This window comes from Alternaria novae-zelandiae, assembly GCF_023758075.1.
Source record: "Alternaria novae-zelandiae strain BMP 2774 chromosome Unknown scaffold_2, whole genome shotgun sequence".
Classification (NCBI taxonomy): domain Eukaryota; kingdom Fungi; phylum Ascomycota; class Dothideomycetes; order Pleosporales; family Pleosporaceae; genus Alternaria; species Alternaria novae-zelandiae.
Genome location: NW_026056962.1, coordinates 1,153,367 through 1,174,234, shown reverse-complemented (window position 1 = coordinate 1,174,234; position 20,868 = coordinate 1,153,367). Strand labels below are relative to the sequence as shown.

At 53.1% G+C, this 20,868-nt stretch overlaps 6 protein-coding genes across 6 annotated transcripts; 3 read left to right on the top strand and 3 right to left on the bottom strand.

Moving 5' to 3' along the window:
- Window positions 1-517: 517 nt before the first annotated feature.
- J4E88_001416 (uncharacterized protein) lies at window positions 518-904 on the bottom strand (the record flags this gene model as incomplete). The annotated part of the gene is made up of 3 exons (XM_049395085.1): window positions 518-606; window positions 656-749; window positions 875-904. The coding sequence occupies 3 exons, from the start codon at window positions 902-904 to the stop codon at window positions 518-520; spliced, it is 213 nt and encodes a 70-aa protein (XP_049258949.1).
- A 908-nt stretch (window positions 905-1,812) lies between these two features.
- Window positions 1,813-3,204, top strand: J4E88_001415 (uncharacterized protein; the record flags this gene model as incomplete). Its single annotated transcript, XM_049395084.1, has 1 exon — window positions 1,813-3,204. One exon carries the CDS (start codon window positions 1,813-1,815, stop codon window positions 3,202-3,204), a length of 1,392 nt encoding a protein of 463 aa, XP_049258948.1.
- Window positions 3,205-11,196: 7,992 nt separating this feature from the next.
- J4E88_001414 (uncharacterized protein) lies at window positions 11,197-12,209 on the top strand (the record flags this gene model as incomplete). The annotated part of the gene is made up of 3 exons (XM_049395083.1): window positions 11,197-11,292; window positions 11,340-11,437; window positions 11,486-12,209. The coding sequence occupies 3 exons, from the start codon at window positions 11,197-11,199 to the stop codon at window positions 12,207-12,209; spliced, it is 918 nt and encodes a 305-aa protein (XP_049258947.1).
- Window positions 12,210-13,142: 933 nt separating this feature from the next.
- On the top strand, window positions 13,143-14,195 carry J4E88_001413 (uncharacterized protein; the record flags this gene model as incomplete). The annotated part of the gene is made up of 2 exons (XM_049395082.1): window positions 13,143-13,642; window positions 13,694-14,195. 2 exons carry the CDS (start codon window positions 13,143-13,145, stop codon window positions 14,193-14,195), a joined length of 1,002 nt encoding a protein of 333 aa, XP_049258946.1.
- A 3,247-nt stretch (window positions 14,196-17,442) lies between these two features.
- Window positions 17,443-19,215, bottom strand: J4E88_001412 (uncharacterized protein; the record flags this gene model as incomplete). The annotated part of the gene is made up of 4 exons (XM_049395081.1): window positions 17,443-17,629; window positions 17,683-18,401; window positions 18,449-19,045; window positions 19,093-19,215. The coding sequence occupies 4 exons, from the start codon at window positions 19,213-19,215 to the stop codon at window positions 17,443-17,445; spliced, it is 1,626 nt and encodes a 541-aa protein (XP_049258945.1).
- Window positions 19,216-19,730: 515 nt separating this feature from the next.
- Window positions 19,731-20,783, bottom strand: J4E88_001411 (uncharacterized protein; the record flags this gene model as incomplete). The annotated part of the gene is made up of 2 exons (XM_049395080.1): window positions 19,731-20,600; window positions 20,778-20,783. 2 exons carry the CDS (start codon window positions 20,781-20,783, stop codon window positions 19,731-19,733), a joined length of 876 nt encoding a protein of 291 aa, XP_049258944.1.
- Window positions 20,784-20,868: the final 85 nt, after the last annotated feature.

Sequence of the window (20,868 nt, the reverse complement as noted above, 5' to 3'; positions counted from 1 at the left end):
GCGTGGCATTGTAGAGAGAGTGCTACGAACAATCCTGGCTTCCATAGCCTCCAAAGAACATATGGTGGTAGTAGGCATAGAGCATATGGATCCAAAATTGGCACCAAATCGAGAGTTGAAAACTCGCATGCTCGTGTCCCAGCCACCATATGAAAGGGATCTCTGTCTCTTCGTGTCTTCTGAGCAAGCTTGTAGTCTCCTTCACCGAGCTAGGAGAAAGTGAATCCAGCATGGTCTGGTGGGGTGTGTGGTGAAGAACATGCTCGGCATAGAAAGATGCTTAGCGAAGCCGCACGTCAGACAGATTACGTCTTTCCGTTTTGCCCTCTAGCCCTAGAAGATGTATCTTCGTTCGCGTGACTCGTGTGGACTGCCTGCCGTGCGCTCTTCGACCATTGTACTTCCGCCTCATGCCGAATCAGATGCCAGGTGTCGCGTGTCGCGGGGTGCCCGATGTATTCGTAATGCGTTTCGAATAGAGTGAGAGGAGAGGAGCAGTCTTGAATTGAAGGCGTTCTCATTTAGGAGGGCGCTTTTGCCATGTGAGTTCGCGGAACTGGTTCTTCACTTCGTCTCTGAAGTGGTCGAGGGATGATGGGCCGGTTCCTGAAGAAGTCAGTACTTAGTCGTCTAGCCGGTGTTGATCAAGACATACTGCCTCCGCCATTCTTCTGTTCAAAGTCGGGCAGCCTGTTGATCTTGCGATAGGCCTTCTGGATGGCTCGGTTGAATGCCGGGGAGCGGATGAGCTTCGGAAAGTCAGTTACTAGAGCGGATTGGGACATGAGAGGATTGTCGACGTGCCTTTGCGACGGCCCAAGCCTTGCCCAGCTGTCAGCTTGATGTCTCTGTTTGGGTAGGGAACGGCACAAACCTCGAAGAGAGCGAACCAGGGAGCACCCATGGTTTGTTCAATCAAGCATTCACAAGCGCGGGTAGCTGCTACGGAAAGATAGCAGATGCGTGCAGGCGTTGCGTTGGGGAGGGGTGGTGGCAACGGTGTGGGAGAGATGGAGCATGGAGAAGCCTCGGAATGGCGAGCGAAAGCAACTAGACACAACCGGGACTGGGCCTGCCTCCGGGGCTGCACCTGTGACGCGACCGCGCCTGACGTTTGATGTGGACCCTCGCTTCATTGATTGTTTCTTCTGGTGACGTACAAATGTTTGGTTTCTGGACATCTCAAGTCTCCCATCTTCATTTCCGTGATTGCATCTTCTTACTATCGCTCTGGGATAACATCGGCCGCCTTGTCAGCCTGCTCGACAACGCCTTGACCTGCCTGCGCACCCCCGCCGGCTGCTCCACTACACGCTCGCGTACAGCCCCTCATCTAGAACACGCCTCGCTGGAACCTGGTTCTTGGGCGCTGCACGCCGTTGGCTGGATAATCTTACAGTCGCCTTCCTCGCGCGACAACAGCCCCGGAATCGCCTTGGACGTCAGTTTGTCAACTTCCCTCGGCCAGCCACTGCACAACTGCGCGTCGTCGCTCAGCGTATTGCTATACGCTCCACCATCGCTACACATCAATCTGGCAAGGCCCCGGACCCCCACGAGTCGCACACGTGTCAGTGGAGGCATATCATCTGCGGCACTCCACTATCAAGCCCGTTATTCCTTTCTTGGACGCGCCACGCCTGCACCTAACCGCCTCCCGTCACCATCCCCTCGTCAAACTTTCTTGCTCCTCCACTGCCAGGACCCGAATCGCTCCCGGAATCCCATCACAACTTCTTCAAGCTGCATAAACTCCGCGCCCTCCGGCGCAAGGCGAAGCTCAAGGGCGTCCTCATCAGGACCGACCCAGCCATGGCGACAGCCGGCGATGCCATCTCTCCTACCTCGTCCAAGCGCTCCCGTAGCAAGGACAGCACGCGATCAATCACCACCTCGTCCCTCAACACCCCAGCCGCCAACACTCCCTCTGTGAGCACGAATAGTCTCGTCATCTCCACTGCGCCCGTCACAAGCGAAGCAAATGGCGAAGATGCAGTTCCGTATCCCGCTTTCCTGAAGCCGAGCAACAACGTAAATACCAAATGGAATCGCTTAGAGATGGCGCAAATGGAGCGCCTAAGGGACACGGCCCAAGGGACTGGATCCGACGAACCCGGCAAGTGGGCAAGGTGCTTTGGGGAAGACTATGCCATCCGCAACCGATACATCAACGTCGACCCATACCAGTCCAACAGAGTGCATCTTGACGTACCAGAGGGCCACTTCGATTACATCAATGCCTCGCCAATACTGCTCGAAACCACCAAGTCTGGGACGGCGCTGAAGTACATTGCGACCCAAGGCCCCAAGTCCGACAGCTGGTCGCATATCTGGCGCATGATATGGAAGGAGAATCAGTCGCCTGCCGTCATAGTCATGCTGACCCAGACCCACGAAGCGAACCGAGAGAAATGCTACCCTTACTACCCGCAATCACCGTCGAGTCCAGATATGCGCATCAACGAGCACGACGAATTCGAAGACGGCTTCGTACACAACCTTCACCTCGCGTCGTACACAATAGATGAGGAGGCGAGGACGCAAGTGAGGGAAATCGATATGACAACGGATGACGGCAGCGAGTCGAGGAAGATCTGGCATTTGCTCTTCGCTGGCTGGCCGGACTTCTCGGTACCAGAGGGCGACGATCGCGCTGGCATGCTGAAGCTGGTGGACATCTCGCGATCCAAGAACACGGACAACTCGACCAACCCACGCATCGTTCACTGCAGCGCAGGCATCGGTCGCAGCGGCACCTTCATTGCGCTCGACTGGCTTATGCAGGAGCTTGACGAGGGTGCCTTGGACGATGTACCAGAGGACGAGGATCCTGTACTGAGAGTTGTGGAGATGCTCCGAGACCAGCGAGCTGGCATGGTTCAGTCAAAGATACAGTTCCAGTTCATATACGACGTGATGCGCGAGCGATGGCGCGAACGATGGATCTCTGAACATCCCGACGAAGCAAACCAGCTCGGCCTCGCAATCGCAGCGCCCACGTCCGATAGCGAACAACCTGCCCTCAAGCGCCAAAAGTCGTTACACAACAGCGAAGCCGCCAACGAAAGCCTTACGCTGCTGCCATCACGACCGGCGAGTTCGCGAGGTGCCTCCAGCTCGCCAGCGCCAGATGCAGAGGCACGCGCACAACTGGAAGCGGAGCTTCAGGATGCGGATATGGAGTATGAGAAGGGCAAGACATAGTCGTTTCTGCACTTACTGAAGCCTTCACGCCGACCACGCAGGAAGGCGAGACCATGGACTCCGCTTCGTCCACCCGTGCAGTCTTATCATACATTCGCGGACACTATCCCACCTCCTACGGATCCTGGTGCTCCACCTGCAATGGTGATTACCGGCGGTGTGCTCGAGAACGTGGGTGCAGATGGGGAGGTTGAGCAGCAGGACGGCGCTGTTGACCTCGAAGCGCAACCTGCTCCGCCACCACCACCACCCTCTCCTCGTCGCAATTCTTCCGACGACACGTTGCCGGGTTCGCGTCCTCCGTTGGGGGAAGTTTGTGGCCGTTATCACGTTGTTTTGATCATGATGGGTATTACTTCGGCCTTGGTTGTTGGCTTTATGTTTGTGTACTGGGATGCCGTAGATAGAGTTTAATTGTGTCCTGTTTTTAGTTGAGAAAGCATAGCGTTGCGAATACCCCTCGGATTGGGTTGGTTTGGTTTTCGGTCACGGCGGCGGTAAGCAAAGCACAGCGAAAGCAGCATCGTCTGCGATCGTACGTGCGCTTTATTGGTAATTTAGATCTATCCTTCTTCGCTGTTCATCTCGATCCCGTCTTGCGTCTTTAGTGCTATCATGCTAATCTTTCTGCTGTTGCTCGTTGTTATCGCGAAACACACTACGGCCGTACCTTTAGGGCTTATTCGCGCTCAGTCCGTGGACGTTGCTCCGCTTCCCGTGACAGTTCTAGACTCTTATATAAGCTTTCGCAACGGGTTTACTAAACACGACAGGTTTGCCCCCAGAACTCAGTCCGTGTACCAAGACCACCAAGATGCCCCGGATTTTCGCGGTCTTTACTGTGTTTTCTCTAGCGAAGACGGCGTCATGTCTCCGCGTCTTTACTGGGTACTTGCCCCAGCTTCACGGTGTACAGATAGATGAGGCTGTGTGAGGGAAGGGAAATCTGCCTGCCCAGGTGATATCTTGGCTCCTGGGCCTTCTGGACGAAATAAATTGTATCTGTCTGCCTTGTACATTGACTTTCACGCTGTCAAGAAACGTGACCAAACCCTCGCGAATACCCTCACGTCGCCTAACCTCAAGGACCACCGCGTCGTTCAAGCTGACCAAGGTAGCTACAGCTGCCTAACCAGCTAACTCACTCAACTCACGTACTTACCTGCATACTACTAAGCAGCCACAATAGTCCTGTTTCGCAACTCTAGTCCCGTTCGTTATCAATTCGACACAGCTTGCTTCGACTTGAAACAAAATGTCGCACCTTGGGACGTATCATCAAGCCACACCACCGGAGACTTTTTTTGCGAAAGTGAGGGGGCCTGGACCCGAGACTTGTTCATCGGTCTTCGCTTATCGTGAGTCTAGGTTGGACGATTGGTTTGTTGTTCTAAGGGTGGGAGGTACATCATCGGTGTAAGCTTACTTGAGCATGCCTTGGCCATTTCTTTTTCCTTTTCTTGGGTAGAGGTGGGGATCAGGAAAGAGGAGCTTGATATGATTGTTTGGAAAGCTATATGCTTAGAGGCTTTGTTCCGATATAGCATTGCGATGGGGGTCATTGTCGCTAATCGGATTGCGGTGTTGTATCTTTCGACAAGTGACAAACTTGTGGAAACGGTCAAATTGAAAAAGCACTCGACGTATGACGGAATCATCTTCCTGCTCTTCGTTCTTTGGCTATTGGTCGGGCGGCGCAATGAGAATCTGATCAGTGCCTACTGCATAGTTGCCCTCGCATTATGGCCCCGAAGCGAAATCCATCGCCGTTGCTCAACGTCTGCAATGCCCCGATCGGCGCGAATGACGCGATGACGCGATGACGCGACGGATATGCGCCATTCACGTTGCCTATCTGCCTTGCATCTTACTTCAGCAACGAAACAAACTTTTGGCTCCGTTTTGTTGGACCCAAGGTTGTTGAGGTGAACTGGAGGTATACTAGTTGGGCGGAACTTTCGTCCGAGATCATGCATTTTCCTCGGCACAGTCGAACGTACTGTTCTGCTCCCTTGACTGGTGGGGGAAGAGGTTTCCGTAGCGGTGAGCTCATTTGTTCATCTGTGACGTTTTGTTGAAAATGCGATGCGACGCATAAACAGTTGTAATTACCTCGCCGGTGCACGTCGCCGACTGACGAGTACTGTTGATGCGAAGATCCCGAGGTTCGTTACAGATCAACAGGAGATGGTAATATTGCGCATTACTCGAGTGCGGTGATGGTAACCGCAAATGATGATCGACCCCTGCGAAAAGGTGATGTCTGGGCATGTGGTGCGCCAGAAAAGCTACAGATCCATCATTGGAATGGTTTGCCGTACTGTCTGTAAATCTTGACGAGATGACGTGCCGAATTATCAGGTACAAGGCCGATGCGTATCGGACTGTGCCACTGATCGACATCTTAACGAGTCGTCCGTTCTCCATCTATCCCTGTAATTGCGCGATATCAAGGAATTCGACTCCACGGACGCAAGATTCAAGACTCAGCCGCAACCGCACGCCGATGTTCCACGATACCCGTTTTACCATACTACTGACCGTTGATTCGCTGTGGCCAAGGTGTCCGATTCAGAGTTTAGAGCAATGCGGGGCACCTCTTGCTTGGCTTCGCAACGCTGAGAAGGACGAACATGGGTACGAATGGGGTAATGTAGCCTTGCTGTCATTGCCCAAAAACACCAAGTGCGGCTGTAACCGAGCCCGTTTTCGGTCTGTCTTGAGAACACGGTGACGTCGTCGAAAATCCTGCTTGTGCAGAAATTCCACTTGCCGCCTGGTGTAACGAATGCATACGAGGCGATGTGATACAATCGAAAGCTGTATATCGCTGGGGAATTCTCTAAGCGAGGTTGTTCAGCCGTTCTTGTTCGCCTCTTTCGTGCATATCTTGTGTTGGGACTGGGGTACCACATGGGTGCCGATCAGCCGACTGTGTAGCCGTCGTATGGCGGTCGTATAGAGATTGTTTGCAAGGCAATCTCTTGGCTGTCCAAGGCAATAAATTGCAAGTAGCTTGTCGCTCTACAGCCTGCTGTATGCTGGCGACAATGATTGTACCGGTCTGCTGCGACCAGAGGGGGTGATTGAGGAGTTACAATATCCCGCGCTCATATTGTTACCAGCATAAGATAGTCGAGTCACATCCCTCTCTCACGTGAGGACGCACGTGTCCCAGATGAAGTATCTTGACCCCACATGCCATTCCCAATCAATAGCTCTTTCTGACCAGGCAGGCTGGAGGACCTACAGGTTTTGGCGATCGCGTGAGCATAATCGCATCAGCACACCATCCACCATTACTCCCGACCTGTCCAGCACAGTAATGGTTTCGAAACAAGACAAAGTTGATTGAGTGATTGCAGCTTTGATGCGAAACCGCGGGCATCCAAAGGTATTTCGAAGGAAACATTGCGGACGTAAGGACATCAGTTGTCCCGTCCCGGACGTCGATCGCGGACGGTCATCGTGGTCAGTGATATCAATGCGTCGGAAGGGCCGATTGCTCCTGTACGAAAAGCCGAAAGCAAGTTATTTCGAACAACGTTCGTACGATCGCAAATTCTGGTATCGAAAGAAATCTCCATCCTTGGACCCGCTGGTCTCTCAGATCGTGACTACTTCGTGACTACTTTGTGGCCTACCACGGCAGGTCTACCGACAGCCTCTGCGAGAACAGCTTACGTGATAGTCAATCTGATAAAGGAGAAATGGCGGTACTCTAGACTAAAAGGTTGCACAAGAACGTCATAATTGATGCTCAAAACTTATCGCCGGTGGCTGACACGCAGACGCGCACTCATGAAACAAGTCTCGACCCTCGCTGTCATGGTCCAAGTGGGGATGCATTTTGCTCTCGGCGAAACCAGTGTGCTGGCGCTTGGAGCTGGGGTTCCCCATCCAGCAGTGGATATGCTGTTAACGGGTCGATCATTGATCACCAGGTCCTTCGCGTTGCGGATATTGCCGAGACGTGATAGCTGCAGCAATTCGCAATGCTGTCTCATGGGTGATGCATGCTATAATGTCGGTATGTTGATGCCGTCCAGTGCGTTGAGATGCGCCGTGCCATGAGAAGTGTCTGAGCACCGTCTGAACATGATTAGTATCTCAAAGCCTGACCAGCAGGCGAAGGTTTAGTCAATAGTGCTTCAGCTTGGTGTTTGGTGGTGTACGGCTTTCGCGTCAACCTTCCTCCTCAGGCTCTTCAGAGATCCACAAAGCACTGTTCCTTAGTGAGCATCCGTTGTTCGAGACCTCAACAACGTGGCTGTCTGCGATGTGACGTGGGTGGGCAGACCGTAGTAGTACACAAGCGTCGAAGCTTTCAGCCTTGAATTTTCCAGCGGGACCAAGTGGGAACGGAACGACCTTGGTGATTCGCCTCACTGCTATTCCCGTCTATGAGGCTCAACTCGGCTGCGACGTGCGGCTTGCCCGCACAGGAAGACCGGCCGATTTTTCGTCAGCCACATTTCATCGCGAAAATCGGCTTATCGATGACTGAGAAGCTGCAGCGAGCTAGCCATGTGAATGAAGTTGTGTTTTCAGGTTCATTGACATCATTCCGCGTTGGATAGCGAGCGCGAAGACGAGGGACCTGGGACCCTAGCCGCGAAGAGCTTTCAGGGCCAGGCTCGGTCGCGCGGTGTTCACAACGACCGTTTGACTCGGCTTCGGATGTTCCAAGCCGGAAGCCACTGCATTGCCGAGCATGATGGGTGCCGCGTATTTTCGTCCCTACCACAGTAGCGGAGAATGGACACCGCCAGATAAACCTTGGCGCCAGAAGACTCCTCATTGCGAGGTACACGTTGCTTCGAGGCTTGGAAGTCTGAGATGCCCAGGATGCGCGGCATGTGGCTCGATGCGCAAGTATTCTACACTTAGATCTCGAATCGAAATGAGGCCCCTATATGGCGCCGGGACCAGGTAGGGTTCCCGTGATCATTAGTCCTCATTGTTTAGGAAGCGATTTGTGGAGATCATGAGGCGGAGTTCAGGCTGACCTACCGACACCTGGGCGGAAGTCTTGGTCTCCCGACCCAGTATCGCCCGACCAGTAATCTGTCTCCGTGAATTAGTGAGGGTTGCCACGAGTTTACAATTTGCAGTGGTCGCTCGGTAAAAACGGATCGTTGTGCGCCCATCAGAGTACTGTTCCTTCGTGGGACCGTTGGCCACTCGGCACCCGGCTCATGTGCGATCCGTCAAAACAAGCGAGGCCTGAGGTCGCGCGTTGTGGCTGGCGCATGTGGCTAGTGACTCGACATGTGCGCTCCACCCATCCAAGACGCATCTGCCTCTTGGCTCCTTTTGGCACGATCGTGTGATCGACTTGGTGTTGAAACGTGCAATGAATAAACTCAACACGGCTCGCATTATCTGGGTTCTGCATAGATCAGCGGCGCGTTCGAAGACCTGCGATTGACAATGCCTTGCTGGCTGGCAGTGCAGGTGCTATTGTCGGGCTTGGCCTTGAGTAAGGCCGCTTATAGGACGCAGGCTGGGTCGACGAGGTCTTGATGCTATACCCCTGTCGTGACCAATATGAATAGGGCCATCTCATCAAGTTATGTAAGCCAGAGCCTGTCGATCTTGCCAATCATCATCGACGGAGTGCGGATGGTCTCACTGGAATTCATGCGTGGCCCATGTAAGCGCACGCAGACTCCTGACGGTGTGAAGATAACGGACCATCATTTCGCAGGTAGCGATAATGGGGAGATGTGCATCGCGATTCCCACAACAACCATGAAACTTTACCAAGATGGGGTTGGGCAGGATAGGTGCTCTTCGCCCAACGCGACAAGGAAGACCGCTGTATTTGACCTCAGAAAGAAGGCCGTACAGCTGCTGAACTTTGGACCTGATTACTTTCATTCCTGTAATGATACAGCTCTGGCACACGCTCGTTCCTGCGTGACGCTCTCTGTAACTTGTAGAAAGCTAGGAAGCTTCCATTAGAGCAAAGGCCTAATGACAGCGGGGTTGATCGACAAGAACCCTGAGGTGTTCGAGAACCGCCGAATTTACAAACAAGATCATGGGCTTACATGATCGCTCTTGCCAACTCCGCACTGGTCAGTTCGTAAGCCATTCAGCAAGGCGAGATAACTCGCCGAAGCCGCTCACTATTGAGATGGACAGCAGACGTGCCGTTACCGCTAACGAGCTATGGGCTCCGGGAGGACAGCGTGGGTGCTGAGGCGTATATACACGTTCAAGCGTCAGCGGGTTCCCTGAATTCAAGGGGCGAACCTCGTGAGAACCGTTGAACGCAATTATAGCTCATGTTTCTTGCCCATAGTTCCACGCATGCAGGTGTGATGAAGGCGCTTACACGTTTGCGGGCGTTGACATTCGTAGCACGTGAATTGTATGAGCGCCCCAGGACCACGTCCGCCAAGACATGGCAGGCCTTGTCAGCGTAGGCGTCGTATAGGCGTGTCGAACTTGTGATGAATACGGCGTTCGCAACAATGTACGAAAATGACCTCAGCCCCCCAACCTGACGACGCTTTGTGTGGGTCTTCCAACATCAAATCTCCCAAACCAAGGTAGTTGTATGCCTTGCCAATGGCACATGCAGCGGTGCTTGAGTGCGAAGGGCTACCAAAGTCGCAGATGAGTATAGATGAGTATGGATGAGTGAACAACCGGGGCCGATGTACGCGGTGGCTGAGGCATGGGTGATCGTGCCTACCCAAGACTCAGGAACGAAGTGGCTAACCAGGATCAACAAAAGAAATTCTGCATTGGGCATTCTCATGTTCGTGACTGGAACAAGACGCGGTCAGCAACTCTAAACGATGCAAACCGCTGAGAGTAGCTGCGCTTACATTGACAAGCGACGGTATCCATTAACAGCATGCAGCTCCTGAAGAAGGAATGCGTGCCCAGCTGTGCTTTGCCCGTCCACCGATTAATCAACTGCTGCTGGTCAGGCATTGACGGTACTTTGCGTGAGTTCGTACGCGAAACCCGCACCATCGTACAGCTTATCTCGCGCTCCAGTCCTCTTTCAGCTCGGACGGGTCACTTGCGACGTTCCGCGAGCGATTTTCTAACGTCCGAAAGAGCGAATTTTCAGCAAGCACGAGGAGGATCGCTCAGTCAGCCCGTCGTGCTTTTCTTCGGCCGAGGCCTGAGTCTGTACATGATACTTCGTCGACGAGCGGTCGAAATAACACAATTAGTGATAAAGCATAATGATGACCGGTGGACTGATTGCAGACCGCGCACATGGTGAGCCACATGGCCGACCTTGATGACGACTTCTGGAAAGCATCCAATGACTGGGAGTCGCAACTCGGGCAGCGTGTTTGTCCGCATGTTTTTGGTCGTGGATGTCGTGTTGCCGGTAGCCGAGGACAGCGAACAGCGATCTGGAGAGATTTTCGAGCGTACTTTACGCCCGCGTATTCGCCGAATTCACGTCACCTGTTCTGCTGCCACCACAGGTGCGGATTTTCTTCCATAGCAAGTTTCGTGGGCCACGGTCACGGTCCGCTGGTTGGCCGACTCCGCGCCCTCGCTTTCTCGTGTCGTCCGCCAACTGAGCCCAGTCCTTGTAAGGTTGGCGCCCTGCAACAGGCCAAGAATCCCTGCACATCGACTAATGTAATCCAACGTACGTGCGCCGATTGATGATGTGTAAGGAGACAGGGGTGCTTAGCTGCCCAGCGCCGGCGTATTTCATAATTACAGTTCCATTACAGGGCTTTTGCACCCAGGGCACAAGGTTAACGCCGAACGTCCGCCTTGACTGTTCGCTGACGTGAAAAGATATAATGCTTTGCTACCCACAGAGGGCTACGACCTTATTTAGGCCTTAATTTCCACTTCCACCTCTCGATAAAAGTACCCTTAGATACTCCACTCGGTCGACCAGATATCTCATCGACCACTACCACATTGACTTGAAGTCCAACTCAGCCACACCATTCTCACCAACACACCTTTGCTCCACTTTGTACCATACCAATCGACATGTCACCTCATAGGTCAGACTCGATGGAAGCCCAAGACAACATTAGGAAGCGAGTATGCAAGGCATGCGACCGATGCCGATTGAAGAAGTCAAAGGTATGTACGACCTCTTTTGTGCCTGTATGCCTTTCTAACCAGTGCAGTGCGACGGATCAAGCCCTTGCACTCGATGCAAAGCCGACAACGCCATCTGCGTATTTGGCGAGAGGAAGAAGTCGCAAGACAAAGTGTACCCGAAAGGGTATGTTACCATGCACCCTCGCAATAAGTTTCGATCTGACTGTTGTAGATATGTTGAGATGCTCGAACAGCAACAAACCCAATTGGTAGCCGGTCTTAGGGAACTGTACAGTCGCCTGCAACGAGGCGAGAGTTGGCCAGGACAGCCGTTGCAAGAATCCTCAGGCGGCCATCCTTTGACACACGACATCCTGGAACGTCTCGATCTTTTGCAATCACCTGGAGACGACAAGAGCCACTATGAGGGTTTCGAGGAAGATTGCAGCCGCATGCAACAAAAACTAGTTGAAGGAGGCGCCCCATACACCCGACGACGCGCATCCGTTAGCTCAGACTCTGAACATGGCCACGTTTCGCCAAACTCATCGTATAACGGTACACCGACGACCAAATCTTTCGCTTTTGACAGTCCGTTTGCGCGCCACAACGCGCCGCCAACACCGCCGATGAACAGCCCATTCCCTCGACAGTCTCAGGTAGTGTCGCCGCCGATCAAGCAAGAAACACAGATGGCACCAGCACCATACATGAACAACAGCGCTATGGATCCTTCCACTCTATCACGGGCGCCATGGATGAACGACTCCATTATGATGGACGATCCCGTAGACTTCAGCAAGCCCATGTATGGATTTGACAACTTCAGCGCATACGACCAGAACATGATGGTAGATCCCCTATCAATGAGCCAAAGCGATCCGATGATGCCAGACTGGAACATCCACAGCGACCTGGATTTCAGCAGTTTCATACAAAATCCAGTCGGCGCGTAATTGGTCCGGACTTAACTCCGCTTCTCTCCGTCTCTTCGTTTAGCGTTCAAGCGTTCTGGGATACTTTCCAATCCTATACGGCGTTCGTTTCGGTCATGGCAATCGGCGTTAATCGGCCGGCATTTGGTGGTTTTCTGGCGACTTTTCCTTATCTTCTGTGTCGAAAGTTCGACGGTTCACGATGACGTGAAATATCGCGCAAAGCATAGTTGCGACAACGCTCCGCGGATCGGCAAATTCGAATAGGGCCTCAGGTCGGGAGTACCGACCGGCAAGGCGATCGAAATGGTGGCGTTACTGTAAATCTCAACTGTATCATAGTCGAAGATGTTGTTCTCAATGCTCGCGGAATCCAGTGTGCGCGCCCTGCCCCTCGATTACTAATTGCAGCCTTCGCCCCACGCCCCCATCACGTTCATCCGCACTGCCACAGCTCCATGGGCACAGGCGAACCATGACCGCATACGGCATGCCGTCCGACGGGTCGTTTGGTACTCGCGAGCGAAGACTTCAGCCGTACTTCACGTGGTGACGACGGCAGAAAGGATGTCCAAGAGTGCTCCACATCCTCATTAGGCTAATCAATCACCGCATACGTACTCTATGTAAGGTCAATCGCGCGCACTCATCTCTCGCAGTCAAAAGCTCAAACATCCAAGCGGCCATCGAGGAAAATCGGTCACCTGTTCCAAAACAAACAAAACACTGAACGCAAGCTACCACTCGCTGAGGTGAGTGCCATCCTGTAGCTGCCCCGCTCTCACGCATTACCCCTCATCACACCACATCAGACCTCACGAAAGTGCGGCAATAGTGGCACCCGTTATAGCGTTTGAACATCACAACTAATGAGATCGACGCAGGTCATACGTACCAATTATCGCATCTGCGAGTCTATCACCAAACTAGAACAGTCACGTTGACAATCGTATCATGTCTTCGACCAAGGCTTTCACCTTTCTGCCACTGGGCGCTATCATTCAAAAGTTCGTTGTAAACGGAAAGAACATCGTCCAGGGTTTCCCAACTGCGGAGCTGTACAAGCAGCACAATGCCCCATTCTTTGGTGAGACTATTGGCCGCATCGCCAACCGCGTATCCAAAGCGAAGATCAACGACCTGAATGGAAAGTCGTACCAACTAGCGGTCAACAACGGCCCCAACTCTCTCCACGGCGGCGACCTTGGCTGGGGAAAGCGAGAATTCGAAGGACCAACTACAGTTGACCGTGATGGAAAAGAGGCTACATTATTCAAATACGTCAGCAAGGATGGCGAGGAAGGCTACCCCGGTACTGTAGAGGTGCGCGTGTGGTATATCCAAGCGAAGGAGGAAGTCGATGGCGCTCAACAGGAGGTCCTATACATCGAATACGAGGCTGAACTGATCGGTGATGAAGTCGAAGAGACCGCAATCAACATGACCAACCACAGGTTAGTTGTTTATCATCCTTTTCATTGACGTCTTACTGAGAGTGCATATAGCTACTTCAACCTGTCTGGAGGACCTACCATCACCGGAACTGAAGTCAACCTCATCACAAACAAGTACCAAGTCGTGGATGACGGAGGTATTCCCACTGGACCCATCGAGGAATACCCCGGTGTCAGCGCCAAGAAGACCTTCACCCTGGGCGAGAAAGAGCCCGATATTGACGACTGCTTTGTGGCCAACACAGACCCCAGCAGCATTCCCATCGACACTCGCTCTTCGCCCCTACAGAAGCTTGCGTCTTTCTACCACCCCGAGACCAAGATCCACCTCGAAATACACTCGACGGAACCGGCCTTCCAGTTTTACACTGGTAAATACATCGACGTACCTGCCGTTGGTGACCTTCCCGCCAGAGGCGCCCGCGCTGGCTTCTGCGTCGAACCCAGCCGCTACGTCAACGCCGTCAACGTTCCAGAATACAAGTCTATGATGGTTCTCAAGAAGGGTGAGAAGTACGGCACTAAGATCGTATACCGTGGTTGGCACGCGTAGATCTTCATTGCATTATCTCGATGGAATCCGTCTCCAACATTGGATAAGAATTAGCACCAAGTTGAAGATGTTGACTCAGCAGTGGACTCCTACAAATTAAATACATCAATGTCTCTCACGAAGTCCACATTATGCATGCACGCTGAAGTCATTTGACACTCGCTCCTCCAGTCCGTCACTGCACCTATTTGTAAAGTCACCAAAGTCTCAACGTCAACCCACGCATCATCTGTACGTCTGCGTCAACTCTAACTTAGCAATCAGTCTTCAACACTCCACTGTTTTCATCAATCACCTCTAGTAACCATGACTCGGACGGGAACGTCCGAAGATCGAGTTGTCCAGACCTCCAGCCACTGGCCCACAGCACGACGTCACACAACGTTGCTTGCGCGGCCGCCTAACATCTAGCTCCAGGTCCGGTGAGAGATAAAGGCTCTTCTGCCGCTTATCCGTGTTCCTTTACCCCAGCGAGAAAGGTTATCCAAACCTCATATTCTCGAAGCATACTAGGGCTATACGTACGCCACAAAGTGTGGAGCAGATGGTGCAATGGAACACGCCCAAGTAACATGGCACTTGGTGCTCTCCCGTATCGCTAGAACGTATTGAAGCAAAGCATGGGAAGCAAACTTTATCGGATCGTGCACTGTGGCTGCAGGTAATGCCTCGATGCGAATTAAACTCTTCAACGCACAACGGCGGTCACTGAACATACTACGATCGCAAATACCACCGCGTCTCCACACCAGAATTTGGGACGACGGTTATCTGAAGTATGCGACTTTTGACGTCAAACTGCAGTCGCCGATCCCGTTGAATATTCTGGAGCGTTCTCCGCATCCCACCAGGTCCCCACCGTTCCCGCATCTTGTCTCAACCACGTTGTAAGCATGTGTTCATCTGTACGCGCATGCGGCGTGCGCTTACACACCCGGATGAGGACCACAGCAGTTGCGGGGTTTAGTATTGGGGGATAGTCATTGGAGTAGCGTAAAATCGAATCGATCGCCTTGCTACACCGTACGTAGGCAACGGCGAAAGCGTTGCTGGTGATCATCAATCAATCCCATGGTCAAAGAGAGCCTCTTGACAGAATCTGGGCCAGTATGTGCGATGAGCCACCAATCAGAAATGTGGAGAAGGGCTTGGCCGAACCGCTCAAAGTGGTGTAGCTGTGCAGCCTCCCTTTCCCCGCCGCGCGCGAGCCTTTTCGGTACCGCGAATCTGGTAATCATCACCCCAGTCGTACGATGACATGAAGTTGCGCGAACATATCCAGTCGATCTCTCACCTCACTTCCACATGTTTCCAAACATCCCTCGGCAATTACGAGCTGTCCTCTTACGATACTGCGGTGGTCGGCACATTGCTGATACGGCGACTGGATGCGATGCATGCAGCTGACTTTTGCACTCCATCGCCGACTAGACCCGCGTAGGTATCGGATTCGGAATAAGACATACGCGTCGATACCAGCCATTGTCATCATCCCGCCGACGATAGCAGATAGCAGACAGCGGCACCTAATGTCGGGCTCGACAGACTTTCTCTGCTCGATCACGGCAAAGGTGCGAAGTTTTTCTTTTCTCCCTTTTCGATACACGCCCAACATGTGCTAAAACATCTAAGCTCCGGTGACTAGCCCAGTACAACGTAGAAGAAGCAAAGCCATGCGGCTAGCTTAGACATACCGAAAGCATATTCCGCCCTCTCTGGGGCTTGCCGATCTCAATGCCGGGCACGAGGAACCGCTCTTGGTGTTTGCCGTGTGGTTACTGAAATTATAGTGGCTGGCTGTTGTATCTTGGCAGAGCTTCGTGATGGACCAGCAGCTTCAATCCCGACACCAACCAGATGTATCTGAGTGTCTGAGGGATATTCTAGAAGAATTTGCTTATCAAATACCCACAGTACCCGCCTGCATGCACGACATGGCTCACAGTCACTCTTACCAAGTCCCATCCACAACCCCTTAGCCGCAAACCCTTCGGCTCAAGCCGAAATCACGACTTCGGACCCAACGTTCCCCAATCTAGAACGACACAAGGACAAGAAACCTGCCTTGGCTAACCCACACTCGACCCGAATCCCCCAAACCAATGGAACGCCTTATGACCCGACCATCCGCACACGTAGTGCTTCTAATACAATTGTCACGCTACCAAACCACCATAGTCGTGGAAGAAGACTAACTAGCCTCGTACGGGCCACTGATACGGCATTCGCATCGAGTGTCTTGCCTGACTTTGACTATGATCACAGTAGCGAAACAGGTTTCGAAGCACCACCTGCACTCTCAGGTCCGCTTTCGGCAACATGGCATATGCATATATGCACAACGACAGTCGCGAGTTGCGAAAAAGCAGACTAGACAGACATGCCAATTGTCGATTTGTCGATCTCCCGAAATGTTTCGGGCTGCTGTGTTATCGGTTGGGGGGAACTTCGGGTATCGGCACGGTTCCTTATCCGATGTATAGCCGCTGTAAGGGGTAAGTGTGGTGAGGGTGTTTGACATTGTATACGATGACGTCGACGATCGTGGAAATGTTTGTTGTTCGCGATGGGGGTATTGCGTTAGTGGAGAAATGTGGTTGGGTTGGGCTCGGTCGTGCGTGGGTTTAGATTGGGGTCATTCCCGAAGTGCTGGTAAGGCGTGAACAGGTTTTCCTTTTCCCACGTGGGTTGGGGAAATTTCACGTTGCATTTTCTCGTGTTGATCGGGAAACGTGCGGGACTTGCCGGTGCAATGCTTGATGTTGCTTCTTTGTATAAATTATGAACACTGGGAGGATCAGCACAATGCATGTGTAACGACGACGTACCTGCCATCGAAAGTACCAGCGATCGATGTAGAGTGACATCGACTCGTTCTTGTACAATCGGACGATGACTTGATCTGCGCGCGATACCAAGAATATGGCGTAGGCCACTAGCGTATGGAGAGAATGGAGAAGGTAGACAGCGACTGATCAGACCGAAAGAGGAGGTGGCAGTGATAAATGCGTGATATCTACAGGACACACCTAAGCTACTTCTAAATGTGCGTTTACTTATCGATCGACAAATATACACGACTGTATACCCTGTAAGCTACTCCGTAGAACACGGTGAGCAACATATACTCTTGAAATGCTCCAAACTCCTCGCTATGCAATGAACATGTTCCTTCATGTCGATGACCTGCATATAATGGGTATTCCTCGTGCAACCATATCATAGTTATGGTTTTAGGATGGCGGATTTAGAGGTTCTTCTTGGGCCTCATGTCCACGATTTCCAGGGGCGCGTCGGTCAGCTCGACCACATGACCCGGCTTGAGCGCTTCGGTGTAGATGTTATCGACGTCGTGAGGATGGAATATACCAGGTCGACTGCAGTTCAGAATGGCTTGTTTGCCTGGGGGATCAGTAAGGCGGAAACAACCCCAGCTATATCACTGTCAGTGTTTTGAACGAAACTAAGGGGAGGTTGGATGACATACCTAGGTTGTTTTGTTGGAGCGCAAACGATGGCGATGCTTTCTGGCATCATGACCTGATATCCGACATGGGTGTGCAAGTCTCTGCTGCTCATAAAGCAGGTCTGCGTCGGATGCGTGTGAATCCAACCGAGGACCATCAACTCTTCTTTGTCGCAGTAATCAAATAGCTCTTCTTCGTTCAACGTCTCGCAGGTGTCACTCGTGCTAGTTTGTTCGGGGATGATGAGTCGTGTGATGAAGAGGGCGTTGGACTTTAGTATTCCACCCAGCATACCGCATGTTTCAAGATTGAGACGTGTGTTGGAGGAAGCAACGGCAAGGAACTGATTGCGTAGTTGGGACGGGAGGAAAACGGGACGGAGGGGATCGCCATTCTCCAGGAAGGCAGAAGGCTTGAATGTAAATTCGTCGAGCTCGGTGGAGGGTGTCAACGGTCTCTGGTCCGGTATCTTGCTTGGCAAAGGTGGCGCGCTCTCTGAGATCTTGCCTGGGACAGGAGGAGGTCGTGAATGATCGTATCGCGCATCGTACGTAGAAGCTGGAGACTTGGGCGGCAACGGCGGTGGGGCTGCCGGTGTGCCAGAGGGCCTGTATATCTGCTCTTTTGGAGGTCGCGCAGGCGCCGTGTCGCGTGACTGGGAGTCGGACCATCTTTCTTGGGCGGTCTTGTAGGGTACGGTAGGGTAGTGGTATGGAGACGCGGACTGAGACGCGGGACGCTGGACTTGTCAGTAAAGAAGCCACATAACTGTCGCATGAAGCTTACCGAGGTGTAAGATGTTCTATGGCCATTTTGCTGAAGTCTGGCAACTTCTTGCAGTTGGTTTGAGATGTCGTCTCCTTCGGGCCCTTGCTGCCAGCTGTCCCAGGTGCCTCCACTGCGGCGCGCATGCTCTTCCTCTTCTGAGATGCCATGCTGTCGCACACCTCTTCTGACAGTATCTCTCCTCCGCACTTCTCTCTGCGCCAGTCTCGCGGCAAGCGACTGGTTCTCCAGAGAGCGCGCATCGATCGTGGGCCGCGAATCGAACGACCGTCTCTTGGGTCCCCGATCCTGAATCGCCAACCCGTCCAGCTCCTGCGGAAGAGCACCCAAGCCCTGCCCTTCCAACAATCGCAGGCTTTCCTTCTGTCTCCGTCTCCTCTCTTCGTATTCTTCGTGCCTCTTCTTGATGCGCGGCGCGATTTCCTCGAGCTTCTTCAGATCGCGACTGACGGCTGCTGTTGCAGCATTGAGCGCTTTTCGGTTCTCGGGCTTGTTCCTGTCAGGATGGCCCTGTAGTTTCTGGAGGACGAGGTCGGCATGCCGGTATAGGAGGAGGTATGTCTGCGCGTCGTTGCCCTCTGCTTCATAAACTTGGGCCTGGTGGGAGTGAGCATGCGCATCTCAGCCATGGCAAGTAAACACACCTCTTTCTGCATGGTACTGGCTGTGCGCAGCCAATTCGCCAGGGGAATGTGCGCATTGTATGTGTAGTTTCCGGCCTGTTCCGTCACCTCGGGCAGGCTCACGGGGGTGTTGATGGTCGCCATTGCGGAGGATGCGTGTTGCGGAGCGGCGGGGCGTACGAGGTATGTCTAGGTATTCGCGAATGACGGCCTCAAGGCAACAACTTTGCGACAAACAGGACCGCTACCGGTGCGGGTGGAGGTGACGCGTCCTCATCAGTGACATGGGAAATGGTGTGCGGCGCTGGCTGAAGAGAATCAAGTCTAGGGCACTGTGATGGGGGATGGGGGATGCTGGATACATGGCGGGGCAATCAGGGCCCTGCTGCGGCGCGTGGCAAGCACGACCAGATCGACTTGACGAGGTTGGGCATCAGACACATGCATCGCGAACAGGATGGGCACAAAGGCAGACGATGATCCAAGAGAGATTATGGTGGACTAGCAACGGCACTTGAATAGCAGCCATGTCTGATATGCAGGGCAACAGAGGCGGCCGCGCGTGTTCACGTGTAATGACATCGGTGTACAGGTCCACAGAATCTAATCGCGTCTAGTATCCAAACATACGAATAGTATCTAGCAAGATGCGCCTGACTTCACTTGTCCTCTGAGTCCTCCGATAGCTTGTCCCATTCGCTATCGGTAGATAGATCACCTGTTGATTCACCCATGCCCTTCCTTCTCTTCAGTGCTTCGTCTACCGGTGCCGCAAGACTCGTCGCCGCTCCTGTAGTACTCGCAGTAGTAGGACCTCCACTACCGACAGAAGCAGCAGCCTGTGTTGGGTTCTCTGTCTCACTTCCACCCGGTCTCTCCACAAACACCGTGCTTTGTGTCTCGGGGCGGGGCGCACGAGGCTGGCTCGACTTGGGCTTCATAGTTTGCGTTTGCTCGACCTCGGTATCCACCTCCGTATCGTCGCCTGTGTCCATGCCGTCTCCGTCGTCGCCTGCACCTCCCTTCTCTTTTCCGCCCCTTCTAGCTTCTCGGATACGCTTTGCTTCCTCCTCCTTGGCTTGCGCAGCCTTGAGCTCCGTCGCGAACCAGTTTATCGACCACCAGAGACCTCCGCATAACAGGGAGAGGATGACGAAGTGTATGCTGTACGTCGCAATGAGCATGACGAACAGAAGAACCTGGAGCGCAGCGAACGAGGCGTTTGTTGCGATAAGGAGCGTGGGCGTCGGCCCCGCGATGAAGATGGACTCCCATAGCTGTTCGAAGAAGGCTGCCATACTGTGCAGTTGTTTTTCCGCTCGTCGATTGAGTGTTAGGCGTGCGTTCGTCGGTGCTTGCAGATATCGTCGTTCGTATTCGAAGTACTTGTACGGCCCCACGATACGGCTGCCTAGCCAAGTGGACAGGTGCGGCGTTAGGCGATGCGACTTGGAAGTTGTGTAGGTAATTGATATGCGAAAGCGTTTTGGCCGTGTACCAACGCCAGAGTGGACTGACGGAGCGGCGTGCTGGAGTCGGGAGAGATGCTCGATTGCTGCTTGAGGTGTCGCGGGGCTGGCTTCGGCAGAGCTGTCCAAGCTAACCCCCGGTCATTACCCTACCGCGTCACGCGTCGTGACCACTATATTACTCCGCCGCTCCATAAGCCTTTAGACGCGGCAAACGTGCCTCGTGATCAGAATCACATGCATCATACCTGCTACCGTCCAAGCATCATCGAGTCTTCTCACAAGGATCTGCATCCATACGCCCTCGCCAGCCTCATAGCTATGCTTC